Source organism: Cyanistes caeruleus, chromosome 7 (assembly GCF_971803275.1).
Source record: "Cyanistes caeruleus chromosome 7, bCyaCae1.hap1.1, whole genome shotgun sequence".
Taxonomy (NCBI): Eukaryota; Metazoa; Chordata; class Aves; order Passeriformes; family Paridae; genus Cyanistes; species Cyanistes caeruleus.
Window position 1 is genome coordinate 17,400,317 of NC_141707.1, and position 13,739 is coordinate 17,414,055.

The 13,739-nt window shown below is 36.5% G+C and overlaps 1 protein-coding gene across 6 annotated transcripts in view; it reads left to right on the forward strand.

Annotated features, from left to right (window-relative positions):
* Positions 1–13,739, forward strand: part of PDE1A (phosphodiesterase 1A) — a 198,936-nt gene that overhangs the window by 39,539 nt on the left and 145,658 nt on the right. For 2 of the 6 annotated variants that reach the window (XM_086897586.1, XM_086897593.1), the window contains exon 1: positions 13,370–13,542. The exons of 2 other annotated variants lie outside the window; for them this stretch is intronic. In XM_086897586.1, coding sequence (XP_086753712.1) covers positions 13,448–13,542 — 95 coding nt within the window. In that variant the 5' untranslated portion in view covers positions 13,370–13,447. Of the gene's footprint in view, positions 1–13,207; positions 13,225–13,369; positions 13,543–13,618; positions 13,710–13,739 lie in introns of those variants that run through there. 2 more of the 6 variants (XM_086897589.1, XM_086897588.1) reach the window with 2 other exon arrangements.

A 13,739-nucleotide genomic window follows, 5' to 3' on the forward strand; every position in this document is an offset into this window, starting at 1 on the left:
TCATACTTGTGGGCCTCTTCCAGCTCAGGAACTCATAGGATTCCAAAGTTACATCTTGCACCAATTTAAATAAATAGGTGGTCATGAAGGAAACAATGCACAATCAAACATTGAAACGCTAGTGCCCCATTATGTCCTTTAAAATGCTACATTTTGGTTTGTGTAATACAGAGAGTGTTCTGCAGCTAGCTGACAGAGAATATGGAATATACAAATGACTTTAATATAGGACATATTTTATTATTTGTGCTACCTTGCTTAAGTTTTGCTCTCTGCAGCTGTATGATTTTAGACTTTATTTCCTTTGTCAGATTGCCTTTCTTGGACAGCGTTTAAATGCTGCCAAATTACTTTTTCTGGTCAACAAAATATCTAATTGTTTGTTTGGAATAGAAGTTCATCTTAGCTTTGCTTTGCAGTTATATTGTTATAGCAGGGAGAGGGTGTTCAAGTCACGTTCCCATGTACTATGTACAAAGAAAATAGCACATGGGTGATTTCTTGTCCCTGACTGTCATTTCTTACAGAATTGTATCATCACTTAGTGATCACTTAGCATAGTTTGTTCTCTTTTAAATTGTCAAATGAGCATTAAATATCACTTCTCATTAAACCTTAACAATGTTGTGTTAACTAGTCAGAAGGACACTACAACTTTAGTGTGCTGGTACTGGTGAGTTCCTGTTTATCCTTAGCTGGAATTGCTGTAAAGTCTGTGAGGATTTTGGTCTGCACATTCATTGAACTCCCATGCTGTCTTTAAAGAAAAAAGAAGCCTCTTGGAATTTTATCCACTGGAACTTTTAAAAAATGGAACTTCTTTTAAAAGCTACTTATTTTAAGACAAAATGAACATTGTGTCAACACGTTGATTATTAAATAGTTTGCTCTGCAATAAAGTGTGAGAAAATGTTATTCCCATCTGTGGTCTTCATTGAATACTAAATAAGGGAGAACTTGCATCTAAGAACATTTTGAATATGATGCATTTGCTCTTGAAAAGGCTGAGTTTATGGAACTTTTGTGTTGCAACATTAGTATTTGGAAAACATGGAGACTGTGTTGAACCATGTAAATGAGACTGCAGATAAGGAATGACTAAAAACTCTGGAGTAAAATAAACTTGAATGTCAGCATCCCATTGCTATGCTACAATGCATTTCATCTAATAGCTTTAAATCCCAAAGGTTGTCTTTAGGTTAAAGGTACATTGAATATATTCCATGCTTTACTGTAATTTTGATCTGAGGATTCTTCTCCTCTGTGTTCCTTCCCACTTTTAAATTCTATGTGACAAAAAGATGATCTATTTATTTATATGTAGAAAAACAAAAAAGCAGAGGTATAGGATCTAATTTTAATGGCTCTCAGAAGCATGAAGTATCTTCAGTGATACCTCAAATTGGTGGAATTTTATTAGTAATTCCCAAAATCAAAGGTTTAGCTTAGAAGCCACATTGCTATGACTGGCATTACCATAAAATGTTTATTTTTTTTTTTTAATATAGGAATTTTAAGAAGCAGAATGTATATGATGAATTTTCCATATAACAAAATTTTAAGAAATATTTTTTGTTCCATGCTAAGTAAAGAAACTCCCAAGTTAGCTTCAGGTTCACTCTCTTGTACAATGTCTGTCATAGAGCACCCAGCACTATATAATACCTGTGCCGGTATTTTTGTGAAACTCTGGCAGCTGCCTTTGAGTGCTTAATAATCATAAGGTTCTTAAATTTCACATGAAGAACCTAACCAGTCCCATTTTGAAAATATAGATTATAGATTTTAAAATATGCCCTGCCTTACATTGAACTGGGACCACATTTATGCTTTTCATTATTTCCTTTTCCAAGCTCAGTTTGTAATTCATGCGGGTTTCCAACATGTTTTATCAGCTGGTGAATAATCTGAAATATAATATCTCAAATTTATTCTCCTGTTTACATGTTTTGTTCAGAAAATGGATTCTTGACTTACGACCAAATAACTGTTTTTTATATAATTAAATCCTAAATGCACTTATGTAAGAAGGACAAAAATCAAATGAGTAGGAGGATAAAATGCAAAGATCTAGTTTCTTTGATGTTTCAGTTTTTAAGTTTGTTATTCTTGATTTTCGTGCTTTTAAAAAATGCCCAGTTTGATTAGAAATTCATTATTTAGAGATACAAATTCTTCATTGGAAAGTTCATTTTAGACTTAAACTCTATGGGTTTTTTTCCAATTTGAAAACAGTGGTTTTTTTTGTTTTTTTTGCTACTGTTGTTTGTTTCTTTTAAGACAATTTTTTGGGGTAAAATAATATCTGTGTTAGTGTGATCAGAGTGATGAATGCTTTGGTTTTGTTTCCTGTTGTTTGTTTTCTTTGTCATTGTCAGTTTATTTTTGCTTTGTTTCTTTTCAACTGGAGCTTTCCAACATCTCTGTAAATTTTTTGCAGCATCCTTTGGGATGCCATTGGTTTACAGTGATTTTTGGTCTATGTCTACTTTTGCTTATGCGGAATTTGCAGCAAGAATTTTGAACATAAACCTTACAGGGTGTTTTTTCTCTATCACTTTTAGAGCATTACAAAAGATCTTTCTAAGCTGCTGTCTTCATCCAAGTGGCAGAAATCTTGTACACAAAATAAAACAAAAAGCTGCTTTGGAAAATACGTAGAGATTATGAGAAACTTGAGATACTACATACTTTAATATCTTAGCAAAAATATTCAGTTTAACCCACAGAAAACCAGGAAAAAAAGCCCCACAAATCCACTTATATTATTACTGCATTTGGTAAGGCAATATGGAATAAAAAAAAATGTATCAAAGTAGAAGATCCAGATTATTTAGGAAATTGCTGTGGGAAGAATTGTTTTTATCTGGTAATAATTGTATAGGGCAATGTTGAGAGATTACATTGATTCTGTTAAGACAAGAAAAAAGTGTGGTTGCCTTCCCAGTGCTCAGTTTAACTGTGTTCAATGACTTTGTTAACACAGGGCATATTCATAGTCCACAAGGGGATTGAAGTTTTGTATCTTTCAGTTGTTTTCTTCTAAAATACCATATTGTAGTATACAGTCAGCTGTGGTGTTCTTACACACAGAGATTTAATTTGAAGGTATTTATTGATTAACTATGTAAAACTAAGGAAACACACACAAGCAGGTTTTTCACTGATGAGCTCTTTCTTTTTTCACTGACCAGCTTGAACACCAAGGGTTTGTTAAAGAACCTGGTGCTCCCAGTGAGTTTGCAGTTTGGGGTATTTTGTTTGCATGATCTCCAAGCTTCTAGTCTAAGAAGTAGGAAAGAATTTCCAAAAAAGTTCATGGAAATGGATTTTATCTTTAAAGTTTTATTTTTGGGGTGTACTTAGTAATTTAGCACTTATTCCTAGGAAGGAAGAAGTTGAGGAACTCAGAAGGGGATGGAGAAGGAGAATTTTAGTTTTATGTACTAGGCACGTTCATGGCACGTTTTTAAATGCTGTAATTAAGGAAAAAAAAAAAGAAAATAATAAAGCATGTGTATGTTCCATAACAAGTGAAAAGTATTTACCCTTTCAGATACTTACAAGTAGATATCATAGAAATTATACAAATACACGCTAATGAGGATTAATGAGCTGTTATGTAAGTTAGTATTTAATTGATTTGGCTAAATATCAGTCTGTAGGAAGAAATGCAATTTTTTTTTCATGCAAGTAATGATTTTTGCATATGCAAATATATGTGATTGGAGCTGTGTCAATCCCCAGCAAATTCCAGTGTGGTCTTTTGTGAGATTATAGAAGCCTCTGCCAAGAGTATTTTCAGATAATTTTTCTGAGTGAAATTGGAACCTAAGATTTCCCAAGAAAACTTCAACTCATGCAATTTCCTGTCAGTTTTGTGAAGTTAGTAACTAAGTACATTTTGATACCTATCATAAAAAGTAATAGAATAGTTTTCATATAAAAATACTTATTTTGGAGGTAGACTTTGTAAAATGTTACAGTATTTATGATCAAAGTGATGAATCTTTTACAGTTGTCACAAATTTAAAATGTTGCTAAATGTCATGGTAGTAGGCCCTGGCAGAGAATTTCCTCAGCTTGGCTTTTCTTTATTTCTCTGCCTTGCTTATCATGTCATACATCCTCTCTTCAGTAGTAAGTACATTTTCACCTCAACAATATATCAGAAGTCATCAAATTTTGTCACAAAGCAGGTGTCTATCTAAAAAAATGCCTTCAAAAGAACTTTGAAGTCTGTGCTGATATTTACTTGGAAGGGCACAAACCATGCTGATAGTAAACAACATACAATAGAATGTTGTCCCGGGCCAATTTAAGGTACATTTTGTCTATCCTTAAAACTGTATTCAGAAACCATATTTGGTTAAGTTACTTTTTATTGTCTTCAGTAGATAAGTTCAGTCAGATGGGTCAGAATCTGCAGAAGGCATTACTTTTACTAAAGCTTCATCGAAATTAAATTTGGAGTTTGAATCGATGCCCAGGAATGATGTCATCTATAGCAGATTAAATTTGCTAACGTCTCTTCATTTTAATTGTGTTTTTAAAACAAAGCAGATAATTCTTCCAGGCTTTTGCCTTTTAATGTTTTCAGCCTTTGTTTGGGCTTAATATTTTGGGTTATTGAATAATAAATTTTAAGTCTATACATCTGCATACAAAAACATCGATTTAGTAGACACATTTCATCAATAATTTGTAAGTAGTAAAATATTCAATATTTTATCAGTCTTTTGCATACTGTTAGAGTTGTTTTATATTATGGAGGAATGAGTAAAGGGAAAGGCAGAGAAATAATTACTGATATGCAGTATTGTCTGTTATTTATCCTGAAAACTCAAATACACAAAACAGTTCTTGAAATCCTTTAATATTAAAACCAGTATGTAACCTATAGGAAAATAGGTAAATAATTCAATTTTCTGTCTCTGATAGTACTGTGTATTAAATATACCTGGCCAGGATTTTGTATTATTGTAACTAGATAATTTTGCTTTTGTTCTGTCTGGTGATATGCCTATAGTCTGACTACAGCCTGAGAATTGCTAGCCTTTTTATTTGTATCCTATGTCATATTAATAACGGTTGTAATTATTTCTATACTTAATCTGCTAAAAATCTTAATAACATAATTAAATCAATTGCATCCTGCAGCAATGGATTCTGCAGGTAAATTGTATTGTCTATATCCTGCTGCTGGAAACAATGTGAAGTGTTCAAATTTCAAGAAATTGGAAATGAAAAGTCCCAATTTACTGGAGTAAGCTTTCTCCATGGTGACAATACTTTGCTGTTAGAATGCTAGAGCCCCAGTTTTACCTGGAAGGGAGCTCTGGAGGTCTTGGAGTCAAATATGATGAAGGTATTTGGGGATGTGTCCAGCTGAGCCTTGAACAGTGCTAGGATGGCAATTCCACAACCCCTTTGTGCAACCTCTTCCAGTACTTAATTGCTCATAATGAGACTTCTTTTTGAAATATTGGATTTTCCAGTGGTGAATTATTTCCCTAAATGCTGGAATGTCTTATGTTTCTACGCGGCTATTACGTCTTGTCTTATAAATGTGCACTTTTGAGAATTATCTGCCTCCATCTCCTCTCTATCCTTTGACTAGGTCCTTGCAGCTGGGGAGCAGTAAAGAACCCCTGAGCCTCCTTTACTGTGGGCTCCCCCATTCCCTTACTGTTGCATAGATGGTAGAGAGCAGCCTCACAGGACCTTGTCTGGCTCCTTTGGCACCTTTGGATGCCTCCAATCTCATGGATTCGCTTATTCGCAAGGGATTCCTTCCCTTTATCTCTCTACAGCAAGTACTGCTTCATTCCCACAGTGTGTTCTAGGAGGCTTAGGGACTTGGAAACCCTCAGGACAAGCTCTCACATAGGAAAGTTAAAGTGCTCTTTTCAATTATTTTTAAAATGCCTTCCACAGAAGATACTTGGGAATCTTTACCATCTCTTCTTTTCCACTTTTCCAGACCATATCTTCACCTCTGTGTGCACTTTTCTTTCACCAGTGCTACTAACCATCCCAATACTGTGAGAATTTCTTGATTGAGACCAATCAGATAAGGCAAGGGGAATAGTGAAGAATTTCCCCCTCTTGCAGAAGCCCAGGTTGGCTAAGTTGCACCTATGTAGCTTTAGTCTTGTTTTTCTGTGGGATATTGACAGGTGAGGATTCACTGGTGTGTAATGTTGAAAAAAGCATAAAGGTAGCCTATATCCTACTGTTGCATCGTTCTCTCTCCAGACTTTCCATTATACAAAGGTCTGTGATCTGAGCTATTATTTTGAAAAAATATTATACATAACTGGTGTGAATTTCTGGTGTGAAAGATCAGCAGTTTGCTGCTGATGCTAGAAAAATGTTTGTTAGGTTTCTTATTGTAATTAATCTCTTAGATCTCAGAAGTGGTACATTAATAAGTACATGAATCATGAATGTTTCACTCTTAGCAAAGCACAAAAAATGTTGGTCTGACACCTGAAGACAAGTATAAGATGAAATCTTTGTCTTGTTCTGTGTTTATACTTGCACTGCTACTTTTTTGTCTTGTGTACTTGTCATAGCGCTTGGATAACTTATATTTCTTCTTGTTTATCTATTTTTCTTCTGTTTGCTTCATGGTTTAATATAACTTCCCACACCAACACAAGGTAGTTATGAAATTCAGAACATCAGGTACAAAGTTCTCAGATAACTTCTAGGTGCATTATTTATACAAGGTGAGCATATATTAAAACTGTCTTAGAAGTTGTTATCCACTACTGCTTAATTTCTCTGGTCCTCTTTATCAAGATTTCCAAGGGACAGGGAAAGCTATATTAAAAAAAAAGTTCCTCTGTACATAAAAATTGTGCAAACCTCTGCTAATTTTAGCAACTCTCTTGAGCAATCAGCCTCTCTAGCCCCCAGAAGCTCTTTTTTCTTCAGAACTCATTAGTCACATAACTTGGTAAAGTTTTAACTGGTTTGGAAAGATGCCATAGCACAGCAAAGTTCATGGTGAGGAAATTTTGCTCTGACCACACCATTTGCAGAACACTTGAGCAAGACTAGCACTGGACATCTGCAGAGGGGGTGTTTTTTATCCTGCTTTATTTTGTTCTCTGCTGCAGTTTACATTTTGACCCCAGAAGTGGACTCACTTTCTCTGAGAGTGAGTTGACACTGTAATCTTTTTACCTCTGCTGCATGCTCTTCTGTAAGTGGAAAACAGGTTTTGTGGAGAGCTCCTTTACTTGTCTGTTGAATGGGAGAAGGAATAACACCTTACCCAACTGGCAGGCCCTGGAAAGTGTTATTGCTTGGGGTCCTGAGTCGGCAAACAGAGCCACATCAGATGCCTGCCTTTTCAAATGTCATGAGAACTCATGCTTGCAACTGTCCCAGTGACAGTCTCACTCCTGAACTATCTAATTTTCAAATACAAGTACTGTTGACAGAAAAGGAACACTTTGTAATTTGAGAGGTTTAGGCTTCCTCCTAAAAATGTCCCAAGTCAGTATTTTTTTCATGAAACGGCATTGTTTAGCTTCAGTTACATTCACTAGTATACTTCAATCTTCACACAATGCAATCCAAACTTCTTGAGTATATTGAATGTTTTTGCAAAATTATTTTCTCTATGAAATGCAGTCTTTCACTGAAAACTTAGTTGTATAACTATAGAAATAGCAATAGACCTATCTTCTAATACTGCAATAATAAGCAGATTTCCATTTAAGATAGGCCACAGGGACCAATCAATGGTTTGCAAATTTGAGGACCAGGGTGTAATATGTAATTTAGGTACTGGGAATGTTTTTGGTGTGCAAAATGAAAAAAAATCCTCATGCTGCCAGTTTTCCCCATCAGTTCAATACTACACTCAACTTCTAAGGTATTTAAAAGCCAAAACGTGGTAAACATCTTGCTGAACCTAAGGTTAAAATTCAGAATATGTTAAGAAAGGGCCTTTTCAGCTGACCTTAGATTTCAAATTGTGTAACAATTCTCTGGAGTGTGGAGGTTTGAATCAGGTATTATTGACTCACTTTTAAAGGGAATTAAGACTGAAGAAAATCTTAAAACTGTTTTGGACCTACCATTCTTTGCCTCTACATCTGTTTTTTCCCATGTATGAAAAAGTTACCTTTTTGTTTTTTCCCATGTGTGAAAAAGTTCCATTTTAGCTCAAATTACCAGTGGATTTGCTGACCGATTTAAATATACTGGAGAAAGATGTAGATGCCGACTGAGTATTTGTCTTACAAAGCAGGTCAAGATGTTTAATCACCCTGCCTTGAACCACTTTCTTGCTTCATTTCATTCACTGACATGCAACAAACTTTCTTCTGAAGGTTTGGTTTTTTCTTGATTGACTGCTGTCTGTTTTCAAACTTTGGTTCTAAAGCCTCTTTCCAGGTCCAGCTGCTCAAGACATGTTCTCTTTATCTCATTCTGTTTTTCTACTTATGATGCAGTAGCAGGTTTTCATCTGCAGCTCTTTTTGTTCAGATTATCCATAACACATCTCTCATGTATTATGTATCTTGGCATTTATTCATTTTTTGCTATCTCTCCATCTCCTAGAATTTGTCAGATTGTTTGGTTCACTGAATTAAGTGGATGATTTTATGATTCCAAATTGAGTGTAAGATCATATTCAAATTAAAGATAGATGTGTTTAACAGACCACCTGGACATCTAAATTCTGTGGACTGCAGTGAGGTACAGCATGGGTGTAGATTTCAGACATCTACCTTAATCAAACTGACTTGGCACTTGTGAACACTCACACAATCGTGACAGGCCTTTGGTGATGGTTGCTTCTAATTGCAGTATTGAGCAATCAAACGTAATAAGGTCTTAATGTGTCATAGGTAGGTTTGCAAATATATATCTATTTGTGCCCTGAGGTTTTTGGCTAATTTACTTGCAAGCCTTAGTGGGTATTTGTTTTCATTTTTAATTGCCTAAAAGCTTTGATAAATCTGACACCATGTTCATTACCAATATGATAGGCTGTGCACATAGCAAACAAATAAAAGGATCTTTTTCTCCTTGCTAAACTTAAAGTTTGTACTTGAAGGACACATAAATGAATATACATATTTTAGTGGTTATATAAGCAAGCCTGAAATACAAGAAATCAGATGTAGCAAAAAATACTAAAGTGAAAAAATGGAAAAATGTTCCCTGTTTGGTCTCATTATATAGGTCATCTAAGTAAGCACTGTTAATATATCAATCCCAGATCTTTTGCCTACTTAATTGAGTCAATGCCAATACACTGTGTAGACCATATGCATAATTTTCAGAGTTGCTATTCCTCAATTATGTAACTGTACTAATTTTGTTAATGTATTCTGTGGAGAACCTGAAAATCCAAGATTACTCTAACATCAAGAGTTTCCCACTGTCAGATTGCTGGAGACCTATGTATTTAAATAAAGTCCATGACCTTTAATAAGACCAAATATTTATTCTTCTGCTGCTGCAATTCCTATTGATTAATAATTCAGATATTTGGACATTGCAAGCAAGCTGGAAACTCTGCTTGTGCAGAAGAGGATTACACATCACAAATAAAAATACAATAGGCAATAGGTGGACAAAAGGAGGCATGGAGAACCCTGACTAGCAAACCATTCCTTTTCTGCAAGGGTGGAATTTGAGTGATGTGATCTCCCTGCTATCTTAGGTTCTGTTTACAAAGCACCATGTAGCACTTGAATCCACTAGCAGGCAGCTCTTCATTGGTTTAACTCTGTTATTTACAATGCTGCTGAACCCAGTCTTACCCAGCAAAGAAATGCAATGCTTTACCTGCTTAAAATTAAATGTGTATTAGTGCTCGGTAGAGCAGGGCCAGGACATACAGCATGCAGATCTAACACCTGCTGTCACTAATTACAATAAATTTATCTTATCTTTTTGAGGATTTGTTTTGTTTTGTTTTCCTTATGTTTTCAGATTTCTTAATTAGTTCATGACTCTCCTGCGGTTCCACCGCAGGGAGGTTTGTGTAGTCACGTTTGGAGGCATGGGTATTAGTTTGACAAGTCACCCTGCAGGTCTCTTGATACTTCTTTATTTTCCATGTGTCATGAATTAGATGTTTTGAAGATTAATTTCAAACAAAACAGTGTATTTAATTTCCCTTCAGGAGCAGAGAATGTCTTTAAAATAAAGCTCTTATTTTTCTCATCAAAACCTGCATGATCCTTTTCCTCTTCTTATAGCTAATTAACTGGTGTAGCTGCAGGATTTTCCCAGTTTCAAGGTAAGTTTTTTTCATTGCAATTGTGTGATTTTAGCATAACTGTAAAGGTCTGTCAGTAGTCAATGTTGAAGAGGCAATCTGATTTCTTTACTGGTGCATGTTTTAAAAATTATTTCTTTGCATTCATATTACTACTGGAATGAATTACTTCTAGATGAAAGAAAAGGATCTTGGTTTAAATTTTCATTAAGTGTAGCTTCTTATCTGAGGATTAAGTGTCACTGGGAGAGTTTTATTATCACCATAATTAAGGGTGAGTAAGTTAATTATTCCTGTTTTAATGTATCTCCATATTGGCTAATTGAAATGTGTGTTGACTTTAGCGAGGAAATGTTAAGCTGAAATCTAAAAATAATAGAAAGAGGGCAAAAAAGATTATTTTTTCTTTAGGCAGAATATGGACTGTAACAGCTTGCTGGGACTGTAGCACAAATGATGGGTTAGGTAGAGCAAGAACAGAAAAGTGGTTCAAGAACAGGAAGCGGAAAGAAGAAAACAGTGAAGGATAACTTCATTTCAGATGCTAGCCTTCTTGGTTGGCCTTGCTTTCTAAAGTAGCTGCTCACAGTTTGGTATTCGTTTGACCTGCTTGTTCTGCAGGGACAGAGGTCAGTATTTCTGAGCAGGTGGGGTTGGCTGCGGTTCCCCTGCTGAGCCCTCGCTGCTCCATACAGGCCGTGTGCCACAGCTGCTCTGTGTTGCAGCAGCTCCTGGCCTTTGGGCCCTGGATCACCTCTTGCAGCAAGAGCTGTGCAGGCACTGCCTTGGCTCTGTCCTTTTCAGCTTTGTGCCTGCCCTCCACTTCGCCAGAGGAAGGATGTGGGCTCAGCTACCTCATTCTCTGAGCATTATTCATGGAAGCTAAAGGGAGGAAAGGTCTCTCCTTTCCCAGTGTCTCCACGACACTTTTTGCTTGTGTTTTCCAGATAACTTAAGGTTGCTCTTTAGTTTTGGATGGTTTATTTCTGTCCCCCTAGGGAACTACAGGACACATTCTGGCAAATTTCTTGATTTTTCAAATGCCATATCTATCTTTTTTTGTTTCCTGCTCTTTCTTTAATTTTCAGAGATAGAATTTCATCCTTTGGTGACTTCTCTGGTGGTTTGCTGTATCGATTCTCTGGATAAACCTTTGGAGCAATGGCTGCTGTGTTTGTCTTTCGCTTATGCCATGCTCGTCCCATGCCTGGTGCTTTTGCTGTCGGAATTTTCATTGTTGTAGTGGCAGGGTCCTTCAGGGAGAAGAGGTTTTACAATTTTCCTTTGTGGAGTTCTGGTGACATTAGCAGGTGTATCTCCATTTACAGGGATATGGTTTGGGCAGTTTGCACCTTCCTTCCTTCCTTCCTTCCTGTAGAATATTGCCTTCTCATAGTTTTCTCCAGTAAGTCAACACAATGTATCTTCAACTACTGAATTCCTTCTGAGGGAGAGAGAACAGCTTGCAAACACCACTTTTTTTTTCATTCTAGAATAGGACAACAAGAGCTGGAAATACTTTATGAGGCCCTTAAAATTCTCCTCTGTCCCTGGAGGTTTATGTGGTTTCTATAAATACTTAATTTCTTTGCTTTGCTTCAGATATTTGGCAGTTAAAAGGCAGGGAAGAGCCCAGATTAGTGTGAGATGTTCTTATTAATTATTCCATGGAAGGATATTTATACTCTTTCTTACAAACTTTGGTTGGACTCCATGCAAAACAGGAGTGGAAAATTTGGAAGATTTTAAGTGGTTCAAAGGTGCTACTGCTGCCTTTGGTCAAATAAATGTCTTATGGTTTTTGAAAAGACATATTTGTATTTCTTCATCTTTGTCTTATGATGCTGTTTGAAAATTCTAAGTGATTTCTCTCATCTGGTGACTATTTTTTCAGAAATTATTAGTGAATTTTATGGGACTGACTCTTAAATGTCTGAGTCAGTAAAAATTCTGTGAAAGTCTGGGAAATAATAGCAGTTTAAAATAGTGTATATCTTAAAACCATGGAAGCAAATGAAATGTACTGTTTAATTATCCTCCCGAAATCAGTGTGCAAAAGATGGAACTCAAACTGGTTTATAACTCTCATAGGGTGTAATTCATAATGTTCATAAAAAGTGCCATAGTGAAAGAAAATTGATTAGGAAATTCTTAAATGTTAAGATTATTTCAAAGCTGTGAGCCCCTTTTTCTTATTTTTCTGTGAGAACCCGAGTACTTAGTACTAATATCCATTTCTGCCAATTGCATCAGACAGGAATGCTCATTATCTCACTTCATTGCAAAATTTAACACAGATAAAGCTGTTTAATTAAAGCCATACTGAAATATTCCTCCCTCATCCTTAGGCTCCTTCCAGTGGCCATCTGAGGACGCTCATCCTCACTTTTTCAATGTGGACCCAAAGCTTCCCAACTGGCAGTGGCACCAGTAGCTGACAAAGCTGACACGTTTACTCCCTCTTGGCACCCTCCTCTTGCCTGGCTTCTTGCACCGCTCTTAGTCTGATTGAAATGAACATGATCACTGAGACAAGTCTGGGGTATATTTGATTATCTGGCTGCTGCTTCAGAAATGAATATTTTTACTCACCAAACAAGACAGGTGCTATTTTCAGAGTAGAGAAGCACTCTGCAAACCCAGGTCTGTGACTGAGCAAGCAGCAAGGAAATCCCCTCCTTTGCCCTCTCCAAGCCCTGACTTTGGCTGTACAGATAGGTTCTCAGGTTTGCACTTGGAAGGCAGAGCAGGCAATCTGCTGCATGGCTCATGTACTGATTAGTCCTCAACCCTTTTGTTGTTTGAATGCACTAAATTGTTTTTTGCTGGCAGACACACACAGTTCAGCATCAGATTTTGACACACATGCTTCTGTCCCAGAGGATTTGCGGAGCGGGCTGTCTTGCAGCTGCTGCATTTTCCACCAGTTAAATTGACAGTTACCTACTGTGTGGAGTTGCTAGGAGAAGGTGAACAGTCATCATTACAGCATATTCCTTCAATAACAACCTGTAGCACTCGCTGATTTCTCTTCTGCAGGGATTTAGATGTGTCTTTGCTACTGACTTAGCATTTGTACAGTCATATTTTTATTGACAGGCTGGTAGATATTTATTCAATAAGAAACAGTTCAGGATCAACTAAAGAGAGGGAAGCTCTGGCATTTGAACATACACTCTTTTTTGTAGGGTGATGTGGCTGATACTGGCATCTACCATCTGCTTTCCTATTGCAGCCTGTTTCTCCAACCTGCAAAGCAGAAACCAGCCTTTCTTTCCTTCTGGATTGTTAGAGCCATTCACATTTATCCTGCATGGCAGTGAATTATAGTCCATTTTAAGGAATCCTTTGTGTTTCTGTGTGTATTCCTACAGCAGAAAAAGTGCATGAGAAAGGAGCTTGAGCAGTCAGTAGTATAAGTAGCTGGCTCTCCCGTATGGATTAGACTCGTGAGGTCAGAGGAGCTGTGTGTACTTGCTCTGTG